The sequence below is a fragment of the Quercus lobata genome, chromosome 4, assembly GCF_001633185.2.
Source record: "Quercus lobata isolate SW786 chromosome 4, ValleyOak3.0 Primary Assembly, whole genome shotgun sequence".
NCBI lineage: Eukaryota > Viridiplantae > Streptophyta > Magnoliopsida > Fagales > Fagaceae > Quercus > Quercus lobata.
Window position 1 is genome coordinate 58,626,340 of NC_044907.1, and position 21,969 is coordinate 58,648,308.

At 34.7% G+C, this 21,969-nt stretch overlaps 3 protein-coding genes across 6 annotated transcripts; 2 read left to right on the forward strand and 1 right to left on the reverse strand.

Moving 5' to 3' along the window:
• The first annotated feature begins 1,878 nt into the window (after positions 1 to 1,878).
• LOC115987220 (tubulin gamma-1 chain) lies at positions 1,879 to 8,518 on the forward strand. 2 transcript variants are annotated; one of them, XM_031110727.1, is made up of 12 exons: positions 1,879 to 2,192; positions 3,081 to 3,281; positions 3,860 to 3,971; positions 4,377 to 4,777; positions 5,073 to 5,126; positions 5,207 to 5,311; positions 5,870 to 5,944; positions 6,046 to 6,090; positions 6,317 to 6,445; positions 6,804 to 6,908; positions 6,989 to 7,065; positions 7,455 to 7,711. In XM_031110727.1, exons 1-11 carry the CDS (start codon positions 2,064 to 2,066, stop codon positions 7,046 to 7,048), a joined length of 1,416 nt encoding a protein of 471 aa, XP_030966587.1. In that variant the 5' UTR covers positions 1,879 to 2,063; the 3' UTR covers positions 7,049 to 7,065; positions 7,455 to 7,711. The 2 variants fall into 2 exon arrangements, with proteins under 2 accessions (XP_030966587.1, XP_030966586.1); XM_031110726.1 differs by lacking the exon at positions 7,455 to 7,711 and adding an exon at positions 8,312 to 8,518 and having other exon boundaries at positions 1,880 to 2,192.
• Positions 8,519 to 11,005: 2,487 nt separating this feature from the next.
• LOC115987221 (arabinogalactan protein 41-like) lies at positions 11,006 to 11,991 on the forward strand. The gene is made up of 2 exons (XM_031110728.1): positions 11,006 to 11,350; positions 11,731 to 11,991. The coding sequence occupies exons 1-2, from the start codon at positions 11,221 to 11,223 to the stop codon at positions 11,829 to 11,831; spliced, it is 231 nt and encodes a 76-aa protein (XP_030966588.1). The 5' UTR covers positions 11,006 to 11,220; the 3' UTR covers positions 11,832 to 11,991.
• Positions 11,992 to 12,287: 296 nt separating this feature from the next.
• Positions 12,288 to 19,158, reverse strand: LOC115987179 (mitochondrial carrier protein MTM1-like). Of its 3 annotated transcripts, none has more exons than XM_031110678.1 (10): positions 18,703 to 19,157; positions 18,347 to 18,427; positions 18,040 to 18,168; positions 17,276 to 17,335; positions 16,977 to 17,147; positions 16,451 to 16,550; positions 14,449 to 14,540; positions 14,187 to 14,336; positions 13,066 to 13,124; positions 12,288 to 12,884 (listed from the first exon to the last, which is right to left on the reverse strand). In XM_031110678.1, exons 1-10 carry the CDS (start codon positions 18,907 to 18,909, stop codon positions 12,752 to 12,754), a joined length of 1,182 nt encoding a protein of 393 aa, XP_030966538.1. In that variant the 5' UTR covers positions 18,910 to 19,157; the 3' UTR covers positions 12,288 to 12,751. The 3 variants fall into 3 exon arrangements, 2 of the variants coding, with proteins under 2 accessions (XP_030966538.1, XP_030966539.1); XR_004090998.1 differs by having other exon boundaries at positions 12,857 to 12,884; positions 14,155 to 14,336; positions 18,703 to 19,158; XM_031110679.1 differs by lacking the exons at positions 18,347 to 18,427; positions 18,703 to 19,157 and having other exon boundaries at positions 17,276 to 17,351; positions 18,040 to 18,162.
• Positions 19,159 to 21,969: the final 2,811 nt, after the last annotated feature.

The window sequence follows — 21,969 nt, forward strand, 5'->3', positions numbered from 1 at the left end:
AGAGTGTGAAAACCTAATAAGTAGGAAGGCGAAAAAAACATAGGGAAATTTTGGGGCAAAGAAATTTAAAGGTCTATTGCGGCAGTCCTACCCGCCGCTATAACTAAGAAAAATCGCCGCAAAAAGGAGTACCTATTGCAGTGGTCATCTCAATGCTACTATAACTTACATATTGCGGCAATTTTCTATACCGCCACTATAGTATTTGCGCAAAATGATATATTTATTGCGGCAGAATTTTGGAGCACCGCTATATCTAAGTTAACGCTACAAAAACATATATATTACGATGGTTTTATGTCCTGCCACTGTAAGACGCCGCAAAAGACTAGAGCTACTGTGGCGATCTCAAAAAAAAGCCGCAATATGCGACATATAGCGGCGGTTTTTGCACCCGCCACAATAGTACAAATTTCTTGTAGTGATAAGAGCCTAAAACTTTATAATACAATAAAAAGAAGGCTAAAATGATCAATTAAAACAAAGGTAATATGGAATGCATTTTTTATCCACCTTTATTTTATGACACCACGAATACAAATTCTCAATCACATTTTTTGTGTTGTACTATATACTTCACTAATCACAACTTATCTTGTATTCATTTAATGTAACTTATAAAATAATCATAGTTTAAAATGGGGGGAAAAAATTAAACATATGGCATACCATAATGAATGGAAGTGGAACACAAAAGTGAGACACGAGATTTGTGCTCTATCAATACATGCAAGAAAATAATTCAATAAAGTGAATCCATTCATAATAAAGTGACTAAATTTATGAAGTCATCTATCTACAACAACAACTATACTCTTTTTGGGTTTAGGACCAGTTATGAACAAAAATATGACACTAAGCACAAATATAGTAGATTTATGTAAAAGAACAATGCTCTCTCTCTCTCTCTCTCTCTCTCTCTCTCTCTCTCTCTCTCTCTTCTCTCTCTCTTCTCTCTCTCTCTCTCTCTCTCTCTCTCTCTCTCTCAAAATTGTATTTTCTTAATTAATGCTAATCAAAACATGATAAAATGCTAAAAAAGCTGATGTGAAAACTACACCCCTAAAATTTGGAGGTATGGGTGCAAGCACCCGCGAACAAGTGGGTTTCCTCATGAAAAGTATGCTTCGGCCTTGGAGTGGACCTGGCGGAGGGTGAAAATAAAGTCTCCTCCTAGATTAGGTCTAGGAATCATACTAAGTCTTTTGGGCCACTTACTTACATGCATAGGTCTGCATACCAGATTATGGGTCCAGAGTTTAGGTATGGCTTGGAAAGGTGTTATACACTCAAGATTGCTCGACTTGTGGACTAGCCTCCATTATGTGTTGCTAAGCTAAGACATGTTTAAATAAGAAGTTATTAAAAAAGCCCTAATCTTTAACCTAAATATACATTATGCACTTAATTAAAATAACACACATAACATGCTAAAGATTGCATCACAATATAAAAGAAAACAAATAAAACACAATCAAACAGAATATATTAAAAAGGAAAACTAACAATTAAATAAACACAAAAGGAAAAATATTACAAAACAAGCATGGCAAGATACTAAAACAAACATGGAAAACAATAAACATAATTAAATGACCTAAATAGAGTCAAATAGAATCAAACAACATGTAGAAAAACAAATAGATTGATAAAGACAAGATTTTCCCAAATCTGGGATCGAGGTGCATACGCATACTTAACCATGCCTTGAGCACACAAGAACCTTGCATAGAACAGGTATTTTCACAACACTTTTTTACTTCTAAGTATTTTCCCAATGCTTAAATAAAGTTAAAACATCATTACCAAAATGTTAACCTACACGTAGCATAGCGCACACTTTAGCATTCTACAATCACTAAAATGGCCGGCTCAGGCTTAATTCAAATACTACAGTACTAATAAAAAGTTTCTTTTTAGCAAAAAATTCACAGTTCCTATTTAGACTCAGACTCTCCGTGGAAGTGGAAGTGGATTATCATTTCCTCTTGTTAATTTCCCTCTCATTTTGAAACATCTTCCTCGCGCGGCAAACCCTAAGTTTCCCGAGAAAGTGAAGGAAAATGCCTCGGGAGATCATCACGCTCCAGGTGGGACAATGTGGGAACCAGATCGGGATGGAGTTCTGGAAGCAGCTCTGCCTCGAACATGGCATCAGCAAGGATGGCATTCTCGAAGATTTCGCTACTCAGGTCCCCCCCTCCTTCTCTCTTCTCACTTTCACTTTCATGTCAAAAAAAACGAGTGTGTGTTGTGGAAGTATGTAGTGTTTTTGTTAGGGTTTCATGCTTATGCCAATGGCGATCGTTGTTCTTTACTTTTAATTGTTGTTAGCCACTGCACATTACTAGATTTAGACAGGAGAGCCTGTAATAACGAGGAAGGGTGAGTTGATTTTAAGTCCAGGGAATCAAATCCTTAAGGTGACCAAAATTCGTGGGGTTTCTCATACATCAATACTAAAAAACGATGCTGCGCTTGAGGAAATAATAGGAGAAATTTCAGGTATCAATTCAATTACTGAGTATAATGTTGGGTACATAATTAAAGAGAGTTGTGATGTATCATGTAATTCAGCAACGCCACAAGGGCACTTCAAGAGTTGTTCATTAATTCTTTGTTGATATAACTTGTTACCCCCAAAGGAAGGGAGACAAACAAAAACAAAAAAAAAGGTAATGAAGATTGTATTGATTCAATTGACTCTCACAAACTTATAACACACACACACGCACACACGCGCGCACACACACACACACATGCACACACGCACACACACACATATATATGTTTTGATGGGGATTCATAGCCAATCCCAAAATTTTGGGACGAAGGTTTGGTTGTTGTCCTGTGTGTATTTGGTTCAAATTTGCGTACTTGGATGCCTAATAATGAAAATTTGATTCACAATTTATCTTCTTTTCTCATTTTTTTCTAGTCTTTCTTAGCAATCTAATGTCAAATTAGTTATTGTGAGGGTCACTAGGAAACTTACAATCTTTTTCAGTGAGCTTCTTAGCAAGTTATACCTTTTTCATCGTTATTCCAAATATAGAATTATTGAGTTTGAAATGGTGTAGGGAGGTGACAGGAAAGATGTTTTTTTCTATCAAGCTGATGATCAGCACTACATCCCACGAGCATTGCTGATCGACCTCGAGCCTAGAGTGATTAACGGCATCCAGAATAGTGAATATCGAAATCTCTACAATCATGAGAATATCTTTGTTTCAGATCATGGAGGTGGTGCAGGAAATAATTGGGCCAGTGGTTATCATCAGGTCTGTTGCTTGATTTTCTCTGTAGATTCTGAGTCAATGCTTTAAGGGTTTTGTGTGTACCCAAAGCTTTTCATTTAGGGTCATTGCTATATTTGCAGGTTAATGCATCTGTGATATCTATGGTTCAAATTCAGCTATACGATGGGTGAAAGCAATTTATTAGTCTTTTTAGTCTAATTTGTTGTTTCATCTAGTAAAATGGAAGAATTATAAATTCAAAATAATAGATAGCATTATTGCAAATAGAACCATTGCAATATCCATAAAATAAAAATGAAAATATTTCTATACACTACAAGTTTCTTGCTGTTAAATTATTGTTTCACATGTTCATACTTCCAATTTGAGTGTAAATAGACTTATAAAAAATTTTTGAGTGTAAATAGTAACCATTTCAGTTAATCACTCATGCTTCAATCATTCGGAGATTCATTATTTGTTGGCTTTTGCAAGAAAGGTCATGATGTGCAATCCAGTTTATACTTTAAATGGTTAAATTATTTTTCAGATTTCTCTTGCTTGTTTAGGGCATATTTTATCTGCTTTTTATATCAGTCATATGGTTAATTTATGATCAGGGGAAGGGTGTTGAAGAGGATATAATGGACATGATTGATAGAGAAGCAGATGGAAGTGATAGTCTTGAGGGTTTTGTTTTATGTCACTCTATTGCTGGAGGAACAGGCTCAGGTTCTTACTACTCTATGTCTTTACTGTTCACCTCTAAAACCAAGGTTTTAAAATATTTTGTATATTTGGGGACAGCACTTATCTTTTTACAGCATTGCTGAGTAATTAAAGTAAATCTTACATTTACTCTTTGGCATTATTTCAATGGAAATTAGAGCTGATTAGAAGTGCTTTGTGCTGGGTGTTGGACTAAATTCAGATTGCTCTTAGCAGTTTAAAGATGAATAAAAAATGGAATTATGAGAACCTCTAGCACAATTATTATCATTAAATTTTAACCCAATGATGGGTATCTTTTACTTACCTTTTGTATTTTGTAGTATTTGCACAGTTGCATGTGCATGAATGCTTGAAGTGCTTTCTTACTTGTGTATTTATTGTGTGCTCTCACTTAAAATGGTGCAGGTATGGGTTCATATCTGTTGGAAACTCTAAATGATCGCTACAGCAAAAAACTGGTTCAGACATATAGTGTATTTCCAAACCAGATGGAGACGAGTGATGTGGTGGTCCAGCCCTACAACTCACTTTTGACACTTAAGCGACTTACATTAAATGCTGATTGCGTTGTTGTTCTTGATAACACTGCATTGAATAGAATTGCTGTGGAACGTCTTCATTTATCAAATCCTACATTTGCTCAAACAAATTCTCTGGTCTCCACTGTAATGTCTGCCAGTACAACCACTCTGCGATATCCAGGTTACATGAACAATGACTTGGTTGGCCTTCTTGCTTCTTTAATTCCTACCCCAAGATGCCATTTTCTAATGACAGGATATACACCTCTCACAGTGGAGCGCCAGGTAATATTCAGATATGAATGTTCTTTATTTCATAGCATCTCTGCAGAAAATTATGTTCAGAATTATGGCAGTTCTGTAAAAATAATTATGAATCTTTAATACTTTGAAATTTCTATTTAAACATTTTGACCTCATTAAAGTTGAGCAAGTCAGGAATCTATCAATCTACTATGTTTTTCACCTCTCTCTTTCTCTCTCTGATTGTTTGCTGTCTCATAAATTTTGTATTAGGCAAGTTATGCTTATAAAGAAGTATTTCAGTAAAGTCTAACACAAATATATCTTTTCTTGGCAGGCTAATGTGATTCGTAAAACCACTGTACTTGATGTCATGAGAAGACTTCTGCAGGCAAGATTCTTTGCTTTTAGTTCTCCCATTCATGCACAATATAGCATTCCTTTGAAATAGATCTCTTTTGCACTTTGCAGACAAAGAATATTATGGTTTCCTCATATGCCCGAACAAAAGAAGCTAGTCAAGCAAAGTATATATCAATATTGAATATCATCCAAGGGGAAGTGGACCCTACTCAGGTAATATTTGAGCAACTTAAAAAGTGTCAGGATATTTTCATACAAATTCCTATACAATTGATTGTATGGATAGACTAGCTCAATGTTATTATGTGACAGACCGTACTTCAATCTCAGTTTCTTTTAACTTTTGGCCATAAAAAATTGAAATTAGTATATTGCCAATGAGCTCTAGGCTCTAGCTCAACCAGCAGCCCTTATAAGTTCTAGGGTGAGGTCATGTGTTCAAGCCTCATCGGGTGCTTTTGTAACTCACCAATCAAAAAATTGAAATTATTATATTATTAAGACTAGTTCACGTGTCTGCAAATTCAGATATCTTTTTGGGAGCCATATGTAATAGACTCTCATACATCACCGTTTATCAAAAAAAGAAAAAGAAAAATCATTACCTTCAGTTAGTATCGCTTACATTCAAATCTTTGGTAGTATTCTTGGAATAAATTCTTTCTATTATACACTGTTGAGCTATCAGGAATCTATATATGGCTTCTTTTTTTCTTTTGCAAAGTTTTTCAACGCCTGCTGCATCTTGATATTTGCCTTCTCTGTGATCAGGTTCACGAAAGTTTGCAGAGGATACGTGAAAGAAAGCTTGTTAACTTTATCGAGTGGGGCCCTGCAAGCATTCAGGTCGCTTTCCATAGCAAAAGCAATTACTCCTGAGCTTCACTCTATTCTTTTGTAATTTTATTATCTGGAATTATACAACACTTTTGTCTCTTTTTTTGTAGGTTGCTCTGTCTAGAAAGTCCCCATATGTTCAAACTGCTCATAGGGTAGGACTCCATGTCTTATCTTCAAGTTCCTTTTGTTACTTTTTGTGTTGATATTCTGTTCTTTAAAGTTTATTTCAGAGAATACAAATTTTCTTAATCAAATTTTGTTGACGAAATAGTTTTGGGTAACCTACTTGTCCGTTTTACTTATGAACTAACGTGCTATTTATTAGAATAAAGAGTTGAGCAAATGGGCAATAAATTTGGTGTATTCTGCATTTGTTAGGTCAGTGGTCTTATGTTAGCAAGCCATACTAGCATCCGGCACCTTTTCAGCAAGTGTTTGAGTCAGTATGAGAAGTTGAGAAAGAAGCAAGCTTTTCTTGACAATTACCGGAAGTTCCCAATGTTTGCCGTGAGTTTTCATGATTATAAAGTTTAATAGTTTCATTGCAGATCTAATTTTTCAAGTCATGGGCACTGCACCTGTTGAAATCATCTGTGTTTTTTACTTCCCTTATTTGCAAATTGCAATGTTGGACAGAATTTATAAATTTTATTGAAAAATATTACTGTATTTCAGAGGCATATCATCTCTACATTTCCAATCAGCTACCTAAGTCGAATTTATGCATATTACTCTTTACCATAAGACCTTTGTGACTAAAGAGTAATATTGGTGATAGATAAGATACTCTTTTGGGGCTGTTCCAGCTTTATTGTGTTCTGGGATTATATTTGTCTTATTTTAATATAATCTAAAACTTGTACAGGACAATGACCTTTCAGAATTTGATGAATCAAGAGACATAATTGAGAGTTTGGTTGATGAATACAAGGCCTGTGAGTCCCCAGATTACATAAAATGGGGAATGGAGGTAGATGCCTACTTGCTTTACTTCTCCCTTATTTAATTTGTTTTGGAATTTCCTAATAAGTGTTTTTTTTTTTCATGCAGGACCCAGACCACATTCTAACTGGAGAAGGCAATGCTTCTGGAACCGTGGATCCAAATTAGCTGTGTGAACATATCAAGTAAGCTATTTTCTAGAATTCCTAAAAGATTGCTTGGTTTTTAGAGGTCAGCGCTGTGTCAGAACGGTTGGTGGCTGCCTATTCCAGCAGTCACATTTCATCACATCGATGAATCTAAGGGCTTACGTGATATTCAAACCCTATGTAGAACATCCTTACACCAGTGTGTTTTTTGAATTTGCCAATTCCCTCATAAATAGGCTTCATGGGGGATCTCTTCGTGATCATTCCAAGGGATTCTTTTTTCTGCTCTTTGTACTGCGCCATTGTGCATATCTAATCTTCTTGTTTATTTGATTTTGAAGTGCTATTCGTTATGCCCAGCTGTCCACATAATTCAATTAACATGCTCTCTCTAGCGGAAAACATTGATAATTTGATGGAAACAGGTCAGCAGGAACTAGCCAAGAGCTTGTAGCTCAGTAGCATTCCCAGTTCTCACATGGAGAACCTAGGTTTGAACAACCCCCCCCAAAAAAAAACTTATCGTAAGCAAAAAGTCTGCAGGAACTGATATTTTATTCTTGCTAATGAAATTATTAAAGTTACCTTTTTGCCTTCTAAGATAGGTTGTGCCATCATCTATGCAATGAATTTCTTCAGTGTTGAAGTAAAACTCTTTAATGGTGTGGTCAGCAGTGAGATTTTTTTGTTGAATTAAGGCTAAGAGCCTAGGCACTGCCTGGTCTCTTTTATGAGAACTAGGATCGAAACCCCCCTTCTCACATGTTGTAACAACTGAACTAAAAAAAAGATTGCCTTTTTAATTCAATAACATAATCATCCAAAACATGATGCGTAGGATTCTCCTTTTGGGCACTAGATTTGTATGTTATCCCATTTCATAGAGCAACATTTTTCTTCATTGGTGTATGAGAGGGGGGGGAGAGAGAGAGAGAGAGAAGGGGGGGGGGGGGGGGGGGAGGATCAGCTCTGTATCTCCAGGATGTTTAAATTTTGAACATGCTCCTCTTGGAGATTCTGTTCCTATTCTAGGGTGTTGAAACTAACACAGCCAAAAGAGGGTAGAAATGTCTGAATTTGTTTGATTCATTGTTAATTATATTTGAAAGCACATAAAAGTAGCATTTAACAGTTATCTTTACTAGAAATTATTTATTTTTGGCCCCTTTGCCTATGGTGTAGCATTGTGTCCCATGGTAACATTTATGTAGTTAATAGTCATCCAGTTTGCCTTTTCTTCTTGCAGTTAAGGTGACTGGCTTTACTTACATTTTTAATGCAGGTTAAGAGTGCTGGGTGAAAAAACGTTGGGAGAGAGTGTTTTTTGAATGCTTGTGTATATTAATTTCCTCCTGCATTGTGAATTTAATGGTTTGTAATTTGATGATTTTTTGTGTGTCAATCTTCCATTATTCTACTTGCTATTAAACGTGATAGTACAAAATTTCAGTATATCAAGTTTGCTGGAATAATCTTGTTGATCAAGTGATACCGGAATGGTTCTAAAACCTCATGTGGTGCATGGGCATCCGAGTTGGAAACCCTCCAACCCCCTCCCTCTATATACTATTTTGGCTTTGCAAACTACACCCAAAAAGTTTGAAGGTGTTTATATTTTACATCCTAAAATTTCATAATTTTGATTTTCCCTCATGAAATTTTATTTCGTTAGCATCAATTGCTCCTCCATACATATTTTTAATTAAGTGCCACATAAGTTTGTTGTATGTGCTTAGTTTATCTAATAAAATGATGCCACATTGTTTTTAATTATTTAATTTTTTTTAGGCTACAAAAATGATGTGGTTTTATTTTATTGAACAAACTAACACATGCATGGCAAGCTTATGTGGGTATAGATGTAAAATTCACTCCCAAACTTTAAGGGTATAGTTTGCAATTTAATCTATTTCTTGTGTAGGAATTCTTATTTTATATACATTTTTATCAGGTTTTTGTGAAGTTTTTATTTTTATTTTAAATGAAAAGGATAAAAGCTTTCAATTTATTTTCTATCTGTTTTATCTTAAAAAAAAAAAAAAAAGGGAAACAACTCAACAATAGGAATGGTAGAAAATGAAATGTTTGTAATCTACCTATCAAAAAAAGAAGTTTTGCGGGAATAATTATGTTGGTTTTGTTGTTGGGATCTTGGGAATCTAGACAATGCATTTGCGGCGGAATCACCTCTGGCTTGACTATTCTAAGCGTTTGGTAGATGCTTTGTGTTAGATGCATTACTGATTTTTATTTGTGGAAAGTATATGAACTTATGAAGCTCTTTTTTAGAAAATATATGGATGCTACCGACCCATGTGGCAGACATTCACTATAGCATGTGCGTATATCATCATGGCATGTTGTGTGGTGCCCATGATTGGATTAACAACCGTCTGATATGGAAAATATTAATTAAATATTGGCTATTAATTTGCTAAATATTGTGGATAACCGGATCTTTAACCACTTTGTGGTTGTCTTGTATGCGGACCCACAAAAAAAAAAAAAAAAAAAAAAAAAAAAAATCGAAGGTTACTTGACATATAGTAATATCTTCCAATTTGAAGTTACGGTCAAATAATAAGAAAATGTAGTAGTATGATTTGTGAAACCGAAAGAGAAGTGTAATTTTCTTTCCCTTGATTATTCCTTACAAACCAACCCAAAGTTGGTTTGTAGCCAAAATGGTCTAAAAATCCAGTTGTACTTAATATATTATAACATGAGGCTGTAAAGAGATGCGGCAGATGCCAACTTGGCAGTGTCTTCTTCTTTAACGTTTCTTTGACTTTGAATTTGAATTTGAATTTTAAAATTCACCCAACTAACGAGTGATTATGGTAGCACAGAGAGAGAGAGAGAAAGCAAACGCCGGAAAGTGACAATGGCAATAAGTAAAAGATTAAAGACATCAAAGATAGGCAGGCCCTACACCTACAAGCTGTTTAACTTGCTGTTATTGTATTGTAGATGAAAACTATGCAAATCCCCTGGCTAGAATGCCAACTTGTTTCCCTCTCACCAGAGCTAGAAAATGCCACAGGCACAGGCTCAAAGGAAAAAGATATTCGGTAGGAGTAAAATGAGATTCCATAACCCCTTTTTTTTAATATATGTATATATAGTTACTGTGCGTATGAGAATGAAATATATTATTGAAATCATGTTTTGAAAAGATGAGAAATTGTGCTTTAAAATTTTTTTTTTTTCCCATTTTGCAAATTGGTGTATGTATGTATGAAAGTATATAACTTAACATATACAATAATAATTAGCTTAAGTTTAAATATAACCGTGGCTATTTTCATGAAGTATCACAAAAACTTATAATAAGAAAAATTGGGACATTCATAGTAAACTTTTGAAAATTTGCTTCAAATATGAGCTTTAAAAAAAAATAAATAAAAAAAGAGGAACAACCTTTATCCAAAATACTACATAGTAAATTCCCAAATTTTATAATTTAAATGAGTTATTGTCATGATTGTTTAATTAATTTGCAAAATTAAACTCAATTTAAAATTTGAATGCCAGCAAGGCTGAAAAGTAGCCGTGCAAGAGGGAATCCAAACAAAATGTTTGGATATCTTACTATTAATTTTTCAAATGAAAAAAATGAAGTGGATTACATTAATTTCTAATAAGAATTTCGCTAAAATTCAAGTTTGAATATTGGTCAGTTGGATGATTTATCACAGTTTTGCAGTGTCCCAACAATTATAAATAAATAATTAAAATTTTGAAAAAATAAAAATAAGATATCAAACATTTTAGCCGTTAAAATTTGTTGGGGTACAATACAAATGGTAGGTCCCACTCCAATTATAGAAGCAGACAGAGTGGATCTATACTGTACCCAAAAATATAATAAATAAAAAATTGAAATAAGACAAAACCATCACATGGCCTTGAAAATTGTAAAAAAAAAAGAAAAAAAAAAAGAAATGGAAAGGTAGACCCAGAGTCAAAAAAATTAGTAATTATTTAACGTAATACAATATTGATTATACAACATTGTGGCCAGCCGGATTCCTCTCCAAGGTTGAATATCAAGACCCTCTATTTATATTTATATATTAACTAAACTTTCTCCCACACGCCCTCACAATTCACAAGATCATTCTCGTTCTCGTTCTCGTTCTCGTTCTCTTTTTCATATCTCTCTGTGTCTGTTTCTGTGTCTGAATTAAAATGGCAGTGTGTTTTGGTTCTTCATCATCAAGTGGTGGTGTTATTGTGGTAGTGCTCATATTTGCTCTACTATTTGCCATTGTGGTTGAGGCTCAATCTCCAGCTCCTGCTCCTGCTCCCACCAGCGATGGTATTATTATATACACTTCCTTCTTTCTTTCATTGCCTTCTGTAGATCCGAAAAGTTTGCTCTTTTTTTCTTTTTGGATATTCAAAGTGTTCCTTACCTACGCATTGTTTTCCTTTTTTTTTAATTTCTTTCTCGTTTAGTTATTTGGGTGTTGTATCTTGTTTACATTGTTTGTTCAAATTTCATTTCTAATGTAATTTTACTGACGAAATCTTACAGATTAGAAATTTTTGTTACCTACATTGCTATCTAAGAACCCAAAATTGAATTTCTTTGTGCGTGTGAGTGTGATTCAAGCAAATAAGCGCTATATTATTATTATTATTAAATATGCGTTGAAAAATGTGATTCATTCATGTGGACATTGTTGTTGTATTCAGGTACTGCAATTGACCAAGGGATTGCATACGTGCTGATGCTTCTGGCGCTGGTGCTCACATACCTCATCCATCCTCTTGATGCCTCTTCCTACGGCTTCTAGCTCTAGGAAGGAAATATAAGATTTTTAGATGATAGGAAATTGCTTTGTGCATAGCATAGACATATGATATTGGGGATAATTTTCCTCTCTTTTTCATTGATTGTTGGTGGCGTTCGTTTGTTTTGGCAAATTAATTGAATGGCATTATTATTTTGGTGAATGATTTTTTTTTTGCCCCCAGAATATATTCAACTGAAGACGGTCCCAATCCATCTTTATTATAAATAACCCAAAAAAAGTAAAGAAGAGATCTAAATAAATCCATCCCAGTAACCACTGAGCAGCCCAACACACCAAATTATGAGACAAATAATTTACATTCCTATAAAGCAGTCTTCAATTTATTTAGTTTCTGTTTTATCACTTTGTGCTAGTATCCGGGCCACAAGCAGACATGCACTTCGTTGCATAGAGGGTAAACCCCGCTCACACTTTCTCATGCGTGCAATATAAATCTTGTAAACTGCACATTTTCTAGCCACTACCTTTATATTTTGCATAGTAACATCTTAAAGATGTGGTACTAAAGAAATTGCCTTAAAGAATCTGTGGTACTTGCAATTGCAATTGAAGAGAGATTCTGTTACAATGCTGAAAACAAGCTTTTGAAATGTAAAAGAAATGAAAAAAAGTATTGTGATCTTGGTACTTCAGACTTCAGAAAAAGAAATTTATTTTTGCATAAGCATTATTTGTTGGATCTCAAGCGCAAACATCCTGCAATGGCAGGCACATCAACGTCAAGTAGGACCTTGTCTAACTCTGTTTATTGGAAATATCTTGGTAAGTGGACCTGGTGTAACTCTGTTTATTCCTTTCAAACATTGATGTGATCATCCATGTGCAAAGAACAGTTAGCTTTGTAAAAGGAATGCACCATCCATGTTAGTCATCCCAAAGGCTGAGGGAGTGGCTCCTGATCATTGAGTTAGGTATCTCTGGTGTAAAGCATACTTTACAACTTCATAAAAGGAGACAACAATGCCAACAGAGGGGCCAGCACGAGCAATACGGGGACCAATTCCGGTAAATAGCCCCCTCATTCCACCATCCCTGATCCAAGCAAAAAGTTTAAGGCTTGTATCGTATGCTAGCAATTTGGAAGACCAAAATATGAATTTTAATATAGGAATTAAACATGTTCTAAATGGGATCATCCTACGGTTAAAATTTTGGATGCAATAGTGATATGGAATCGTACAGTTTGTATCTGATACCAAAGACTGCTACATACCTCCAAATTTCCACCAAAGTTTCCCTTGTCCTCATCTTTAATGCCCTCACAGGATCTTTCTAAATTTACAAAAGAAAACCATATTAACAGCCAAATCATAGAAGGAGCCAACTTATAATTTATGCCAGGATTCCAGTTATTTTGTTTCTGTAGTGAACAAATATTTCACTTGTAAAAGAGGACAGAGAGGGGGAAAAGATATCACATGTAATTGAATGAAAGAAATTTCATTGTAAATTCGCATCAGGTAATTTTGCATTTACTAGTCAGAAGGTTGCCAACTATCTGTTTCTAATGCTTCCACTTTTGTTCTCAGTCACTAGAAAATGCATGGAAGTTTAAGGTAAACCTTTTTTCGTAAAGCACGATGGCAGGATATTACTTGCATTATGTTGAGTATATGAGAGATGATAGGATTTCCTCCTCTAAGAAAACTTGCATACCATATTATAGCATAAGAAAACTTTTTGTTAATAGAAGCTCATTGCCATACATTGGACCATATTTCATATTTTTGACCTGCCAAATGTTTTGGATCCATTCCCTGTACATGTCATTTATGCATATTCAAACCCACAAATGGAAGAAGAATTTGACAACATTTTTTATTGGTTCTTTTATCTTGACTCTCTTCACTCTTTATCTAATTTAAAATGCACTTTTATTTGGTGGCCAGGTTTGTTTTATATTCGTCTCTTTACTTTGTTGAAAGAGTAGAAAAGAGTAAAGAGCACTAGGATGGGAAAAGGTTTCTCTCCAAACCCTTCAAACTCCTCAAATATCTTTTTATTGAATGTGAAATTTGAATATCTAACCGTTGGATTACGTGCTCTTATTATGTCCTCCATGTTTGCAAAATCTTAAGAAGATCAATAGATACGTCATCAATCAAATATTTAAATTTCAAGTTTTTGTAGTCTAATATTATGTATAAAAAATAAGTTTATTGATCAAATAGTAAATAACATCCAATTTGAACGAAATTTGACGAGTTATGTAGTTTAACGGTTAGATTTTCAATTTCACATCCAATAAAAAGAAATAGAAGGAGTTTGAAGAGTTTCTCTTCAAACTAGTTTGGAGAGAAACCTTGTTCACTAGGATGGGGGTCGGGAATAAACCTCTATCTGCCGACGGGTTCTTGCCACATCTAGCGGACATGTAGCAGCAGCTGCAAGGATTCCTGCAACAAAACCAGCAGAAAAGTTTGTTCCAAGGATGCAGGGTGCACTGGCTTCATCACCCACCAGTCCAAGAATTCTTCTTCGGATCTGCACAAAGCAGCAAGAGAAAGTGGCACCAAGTTGGACATATGTGCAGGAGCAACACACGATAAGAAATCATACTGCATCCATTGAAATGTTCGAAAAGATGATATCTCACCGGCTCGAGAGTTGACCAGCAGATTGCAGAGAAAGGAACATCACGTGCAAGTTGTGCTCCAAGTCCGGTCCACAATACACGATAGTTTTGCACTGTTAAAATGAGAATCATATATCTGATAAAACCCAAGAAAGAAATATACAAATAGGACTTCTGAGTATCCAATGAAAATTTTAATTTTCATGGATTACCATTGTTAGCATTAGCACTAGCTATTTTAGTAATTGTCATATCACTCAAATATAAGATATGCTACAATTGAGGGATTAAATTGAGCCCTAAACCTATTTTCCAATCTCTTTTCTCTCTTTCTTCTCAACTAACCCAAATCTTCCATACTTTACAAATCAACTTGGCATCAAAGTAATCTTATCCAACCCTAAAACCATTACAACAATCTGGAGGTCATTGTTAGATAACAGGGGCATGCTAACTTCAACATTCATATGATGCCATCAGCACCAGTACAGACAACCAATTCTATTGTGGTGATTTATTTCGAAATTTTTTGAAGCCATATTATGTGAGTCCTTTACCCTTCATTTCTTCTTTTCCCCAAATTTCAGCTCTCTTCTCTCAATCTGCACTTTTTGGGGATTTGCTTCTGATATTGACAGGGTCACTTCCATATGGACCAAATGGACTTTTTAGGGGGACCTAGATGTTGGTTATTTGTTTATTTTATGAAGTTTTTTCTCAATTCTATGGATTTGAGTTACTCAGTCTTCCACACAAATAAGAATTCTGTGATGTTTGTTGCTTTTTTATGTCCTTATGTTGGCTATTGGTTGTTTGGTGATGCTAGTTATTATTCTGGTTTTCAGCTTATGAGTGTGTCGCACCTTTAAGTTTTTTCAGCTTTTTTTTTTTTTTTTTTTTTTTTTTTAAGTTTTTCCCTTTGTTAGATGCATTTTTTTTCCCTTTCTAATTCTGGTTTGAATCAGCTTGGTTGTGTTGGATTGGGTTCTTGTCCCAATTTGTGTTTATTGTGTTCGATATGACTGCAGAAGCCATGGCTAAGGAAAAACCAACATTTCTTGAGGATGAGGGTATGCTTAAAACAATTATCACAAGAAGTTGAATAGTTTAACTGTCTAGCTTGGGAACATGGTGTGAAAGCTTCTGTGAGAAAAATGAAAATTAAAACATTTGACAGGTAATCCCCCTAATAAGGGAGATCCAACTTACGAATATTGGATGAGTAAAGATTTTGTTGCTATGGGATGGCTCTTTGGATCTGAATAGACCTTATGTGCTATTTGAGGGTAATATGACCTGTGTCCTCCTTATATTCTTCTTTTGTACATCTGCTTCTTTTTTTAATAAGATATATTTATTACCCATAAAACAAATATTACAACTTGTGACAAATAGGCCACAAGATAACAATCCTATTTTCCATGAGCACACCAAGCACATAGAAATCTGACCATCAGTCAAGATTTATTGAAGAGGAAACAAATTGTCAATCTCTATGTTCACTCAAATGATCAACTGGTTGTTATTCTTCTGAAGTTCTTAGCATGCATTTCCTTTCAACAATTGTCTTCCAAGCTAGGCATGCTTATCTATATACTCCAACTTCAAGGGGATTGTTAGCATTACCAATGAGGAAGGGTGAACATAGAAGGTGGATAAGAATACATGTGAAACCATGATAAGCTTGTTGAGGGTCCATATCTAACCCCATAGATTTGGGACTAAGGATTTTTTGTTGTCTTGTTATATTAACTTAATGATGTAATCATGTTATATACTAAGGATCCACGCAAAAGACTAATTACTAGAGTCCTAATTCCTGAACTTATTTTCTAATATCTCTTCTTTCATTCTTCTCTCTGTTCTTGTCACCTAATCCTGATCTTCCATTATTTACAACTCAACTACAAGATCACCACATCATCTTGCCTAAAACATCAACTACAAATCCACATATCTAAGAGGATATGGAAGACAGAACTCACTAAAACCTAGACAAATCATGTCAGAAGTACACACTCACAATTTTGAAGAAGGTTTGTGCTCTTGAGTGGGTTGATGACCTCAAGCAATGTCTTCCACACTCCTGGAGGCTTCACCCCAATTTGGGTTTCTTTAAAAGCCTATATTAAAAAGACAAGAAAACCAGAATGAAGAACATCAATCAGAAACAATTCTCCATTACAGTAGTTCCCTGCACATATGTAGCACAAATTCTCCATACAAGTAGTTCTTGTTGACAGAGCTAATTTCCGTTTAGCTCATGTACAACTTTTTAAAGCTTTAATTTTTCAAGTACAATTGTACTTTTTGCCTAGCTTATTTTTATAAACCTAATATACCGATGAAAATATGTTCTCTCAAATGAGCACAATGTAAGCAATCCAATACAAATGAAGTTACTCCTTTCCTTTCCTGTTCTCTCTTTTCCATTTCTGTTTTTTCAAAGTCAAATCTCCTATAAATTTATTAAATGTACAAAGAATACTAAAACCAAGTTCTTGGTTTGGATGAAAAGCTCAGTATTACACAAATACAACACTACTGACCTGCATGCGGGTCCTTGCCAGTTCAACAGGGTAACAAGAAACACAAGCTAATGACCGTGAAACAGACCCTGCAACTAATGGGACATATGGAGTCAAGTTTGGAGCATTCTGAGTCGTAAATTCTTCCATTGAATTACGGAATATATCATAACAAGGCAAGTAGATGCCAACCTGGTTGTCAATTAATAATAATAACTTTCATCAAGACAGCTAACAACAAAAGATACAAACAATAGGTTATGCTTGGATCAATCCTGAGAAGAAACTATAAAACAAATTCCAAGCTAAGAGAGACTTACAGTTGGCACAGCCAACACTAAGCTTGCATTTGTGCCTCTCCACAGCCTAGTAAAGCCTTCCTGCACAAATTCACTCCTTGAAGCCTCTAGAGATAAGTGATTTGCAGACCAAACACAAAGTTGATAATATAAAAACAAATACATCTTTAAGCTGCACATAACAGCAGGTGCATCTGCAAGACATGGACAGAGCAACTTAACAGCATTTATAAGAAGCCTGATTGTAAGTGTCATGCATGTGCTACGCTGACGCTAATGAACTTGGTTTAAATACAATTTTCGTATTGATTACCTTCCTAAACTTATTTGGCATGCAATACTCACGAAGCTACAGAAAGGCTACAAACTTGTAAAAGGGGATAAATGCAAGCAGTAAATGTTAAAACTATCCCTAAAAATGCAATAAACTTCATAATCCCTTTTTTCCCTTCTACTTTTAAGCAATGAGTCCTCAAAAACCTAATCCTGCATCAGTATATCAATAATAGATCCCGAATCCTGAGTGTAAAGCATTATTAAGAAACAGGACAGTGATTCAGAAAATATTCAATTCACAACTCGATTGAAAGAAATGATTTTTAAGGGTAGATATACAGAAGTTTCCTCCTTGAAAAACAAAAGAATGCAAGCTTATTTATTTGCTTCTATCATTTTAGAAAGTATAATGACATTGCAAGAGGCCAGCTGCAAAGCATCAAAAATATTTTGAAACTTCCGTTATGAAACAAATTTTGCCATACACTCATATATGTATGTCTACTAACCTGACGTATGACTTTGTATAAAACATCCAGTGTTCCCGTATACCGGCTACAATCTGAAGGGCATACTGGTGGTTCAGAGCCAAGAACTGCACGTGCAGATGATGTGGTCGATCTCAAATCGGGAAGCATCTAAAACATAAAAGACAATAAGCATTCAACATAACCTACATTAAAGTTTCCTTTCTTGCACAAACAGTAATAACTATGTCCATTTGGTAACGTTGTTTAAGTGTCGTGTTATTTAAACAATACAACCAAACAGTAATAAGTTGGAAGTAAAGAATCACAAAACAAGGTGTAAGCATACCGTGTTTGTGTAAAAACATGCCATATGACATGGTCCCTGATAGTGATAGGGAACTCCCGCAGCCTGTGCTTGCAACCTTGTCTGGACATACACATCAAAAATGAAACGAAACCTCAAGTATTAGAATAATGATTAAATTCCTTCCTAATAGCTCAATTTAATATGATATCAGAGCAAGAGGTCCAAGTTAAAACAATTGTCTCCACTCTACTAGCACATTTTGGTGGGTGGTTTTTTCTAAGGTTAAAATTCTCCCTCCCCATTCCATTGTATTTGTATCTATCAATCAAATAAATGGCAGAAAATTAGAGAGAGAGAGATATATAAGAAAGTGATTGTAAAGCATATTGTTCCACCTTGGCGATATCGAGAGGGTTAACGAGAACAGCGGAGAAGGCAGCGGCGCCAGCGGCAGAGAAAGCCCTCTCTCCAAACCCCAAATTCATATCAGAAACAGAAGAAGAAGAAGAAGAAGAAGACATGGATGAAACGTTCCCTTCAAAATCAACCCTTGTAGTTGCTGCAGTTAACCATGAAGGTAGACTCGGCCTTGACCCCACCATCCCCTTTTTCTCTAATTTTTTTTGAAATTCAAAACTGTTGTTTGTTCATTGTTGTTGTGTTACTGTTGGGATTATTATTATGTGTTTTTAATTCTGGTGTTGTTGAAAAATGTAACAAGGTGAGAGAAGAGAGTTTTTATAGGAGGAGGAAGAGAAATGAAAGGAGATTGCTTGGTTTGTAATTGATGAAAATGAAAGGAGGGAAATTCCTACTTTCTAGGGCTTTCTTTCCTTCCTTCCATTTTTCTTTTCATAATTTTGCGTGGGAAATTCCAATATTATTAATAATTTGCTGATTGTGATTCGTGGCGTGCAACGGCGCCAAACAATTTGCGTGTGCCCTGACGTCTACTTCTACCACCAGTGACCACTCTAGTAGCGTGTGTCAATTTACAGATTCCTTTATTGATTTTTTTGATGAACAAAAAATCAATAGAGGAACCTGTAAAAAATGATGTTTTTATTGTTAATAAGTTTAATAAGAATTAGTGAACAATAGTTTGTAAATATATTATATAATTTTTTTAGTAAGCACATTTTAATCCCTACATTTTCAGGCGATTCCCATTTTAATCCTTACATTTTATTTTTACCACTTTTAGTCCCTATCCTGAAAAATGCTTTTTATTTTGGTCCCTGCGGTTACATCAGAAACGGAAAAGGCTGATGTGGCAAACTTTATGAATAAATAATATTAAATTAATGTCCATGTGGCTTAAATTAATAATAAAAAAATGTTTTTTTGCATTAAAAAATGCCACGTCAGCATTTAAATTAAAAAAATTAATTTATTAATTTTAACTAAATAAAAAAATTAAAAACAAAAAATCATATTAATTAAGATCTGAGTGGATTTTAAACTTAAAAAATTTGAAACCCAAAAAATTATCATTTTTTTTTTCTCTTTTTTGGGAAGAATACAAAGAACTCTGAATAGAACATGAATTCATGTTCTTCAAGCACTGGATAGCCCCAAATGGAAAAAATAAACAAAGCAAATATTATGTTGAAGAGCCCCATACTATCTCACCCGATTCAAACACAAACCAAATTTAAAGTCTCTCTCTCTCAGATCAAGACCCATGGCCTCCTCAAAGCCCCTCTCTCTTCTGATCAAGACCCAATCATCACCTTCATGGCCATGGTTTTCAGATCTCATCTTTTCTTATCTCAAGTTCTCTTCTCACACAAACCCTCTGCTCTTTCTCTCTCTCTCTCTCTTTAGATTGATCTAAACCCTTGGCCATTGTTGTATGGTGTTTGGATTTGAAAACCATAAACCAAACCTAGAAAGGATCCATTGCCGTTCATGGCTGTGGTGATCAACGGTGAAGGATTAAAGCTTGAGGAGCTTCGGCCTGGGTTCCTCACGGTGAAACAAAAGTAGAAGATCGGATGGTTGTGATTGGTTTGAAGATTGGTGAAGGATTAAAGCTTGTGGATGTGGATGTGGTGGGTTTGAAGATTTTGGATCATTGGTCTGAGTTTAGTTTTGGATTGTTGGGTTTCAAATCGCGGATCGTTGTGATTTTGTGTTTGGATTGTTGGGTTGTTGCTGAAGATGGATTGATGGGTTTGTGTTTGTTTTCTTGCTGATTTTTGGGTATGTGTTTTCTTTTTTGTGTTTGGTTGACAAGAGAGATCTACTGCTGGGTTTGTGTTTGTGTTCTTGCTTGAGACCGGTTTGTGTTTTTGTGTTTGGCTGACAAGAGAGATCTACTGCTGGGTTTGTGTTTGTGTTCTTGCTGGAGATCGGTTTGTGTTTTTGTGTTTGGTTTACAAGAAATGGTAAGAAAATACTAGAAATTTTGGGCATGTGTTCTTATATTTAAAATATGGGTTTGTGGCCTTTAGTGTTCTTATTAAAGATGAAAACAGATCTATGTTTTTTTTTTTTTTTTTAATTTCTGGGTTTGTGTTCTTGGATCTGAGTTTGTGTTCTTATTGTTCTTGTTCAAAACACACTTAGATTTCAATTCATATGATTTTTAATTTTTAATTTTTTTTATTTAGTTAAAATTAATAAATTAATTTTTTTTAATTTAAATGCTGATGTGGCATTTTTTTAATGCCAAAAAACATTTTTTATTATTAATTTAAGCCACGTGGACATTAATTTAATATTATTTATTCATGTCGTTTGCGACGTCAGCCTTTTCCGTTTCTGATGTAACGGCAGGGACAAAAATGGGAAGCGTTTTTCAAGATAGGGACCAAAAGCGGTAAAAATAAAATGTAGGGACTAAAATGGGAATCGCCTGAAAATGTGGGGACTAAAATTTGCTTTTCGCCTACATTTTAATATAACCGTTTTATATGATAAATTGTAATTAATAGAGAAAAAAAAATGATGGGTCATATAATAATACATATTCTCAGTTATAGTACACCATGGCACAGTCGTTTGTGGCAAAATAGGTGTGAAAGTTTCGTGCTACTAAAATTATTCAATTGTTTGCGTGGTCTGAATTTTTTATTTTTGTTACACTTTCAAGTGGTTAGTTCCAACTAATTTCTAAACTTTTACTCAATAATAATAATAATAATAATAATAATAATAATTCCAGAGTCCAGGCTTCCCGCTGATCTAATGTTGGACTATGGGCTCTCACCAAAATATACTCCTATTCTGGGCTTGAGTTAGTCAACCCTTTTCGGCCCTAATTCGATTTTGGGCTACAGCTCGGCCTGCCGTATGCATAAATCCATTTAGCAATGCAAACCGCACTACTACATACTATATATATATATAATTGAAGAAAAAAAATTCAAAATACTTTTTTTTAAAGGGTATGGCACCTCTGCTTTATAGGGTGTTTGGTTTGTATTTTTAAACAACAATTTTCAGTTTTTAAACAGCATTTCACGTATTTCAACGCACTTTTTCACCCACACGTATTTCCACAAATGTTTTTAAACAACAATTTTCAATTTTTAAACACATGTACCAAACGGGCTCTTAATCTGCTATGACTAATCACCAAAATATTATATTAGAACCAAGAAACTTGTAACTCAACTAATTGACATCTTTTAATATACCAAAATCACAGCACATAT

Coding starts and splice junctions, on each gene's coding strand:
- LOC115987220 (XM_031110727.1), top strand. CDS start 2,064: ATGCCTCGGGAGATCATCACGCTCCAGGTGGGACAATGTGGGAACCAG. Junction 5,312..5,869: donor GGGAAGTGGACCCTACTCAG/GTAATATTTGAG, acceptor CTCTGTGATCAG/GTTCACGAAAGTTTGCAGAG. Junction 6,446..6,803: donor GGAAGTTCCCAATGTTTGCC/GTGAGTTTTCAT, acceptor AAACTTGTACAG/GACAATGACCTTTCAGAATT.
- LOC115987221 (XM_031110728.1), top strand. CDS start 11,221: ATGGCAGTGTGTTTTGGTTCTTCATCATCAAGTGGTGGTGTTATTGTG. Junction 11,351..11,730: donor TCCTGCTCCCACCAGCGATG/GTATTATTATAT, acceptor TGTTGTATTCAG/GTACTGCAATTGACCAAGGG.
- LOC115987179 (XM_031110678.1), bottom strand. CDS start 18,909: ATGGTGGGGTCAAGGCCGAGTCTACCTTCATGGTTAACTGCAGCAACT. Junction 13,125..14,186: donor GAACCCGTCGGCAGATAGAG/GTTTATTCCCGA, acceptor TTGTAAATTTAG/AAAGATCCTGTGAGGGCATT. Junction 12,885..13,065: donor ACTTTGGTGGAAATTTGGAG/GTATGTAGCAGT, acceptor TGCTTGGATCAG/GGATGGTGGAATGAGGGGGC.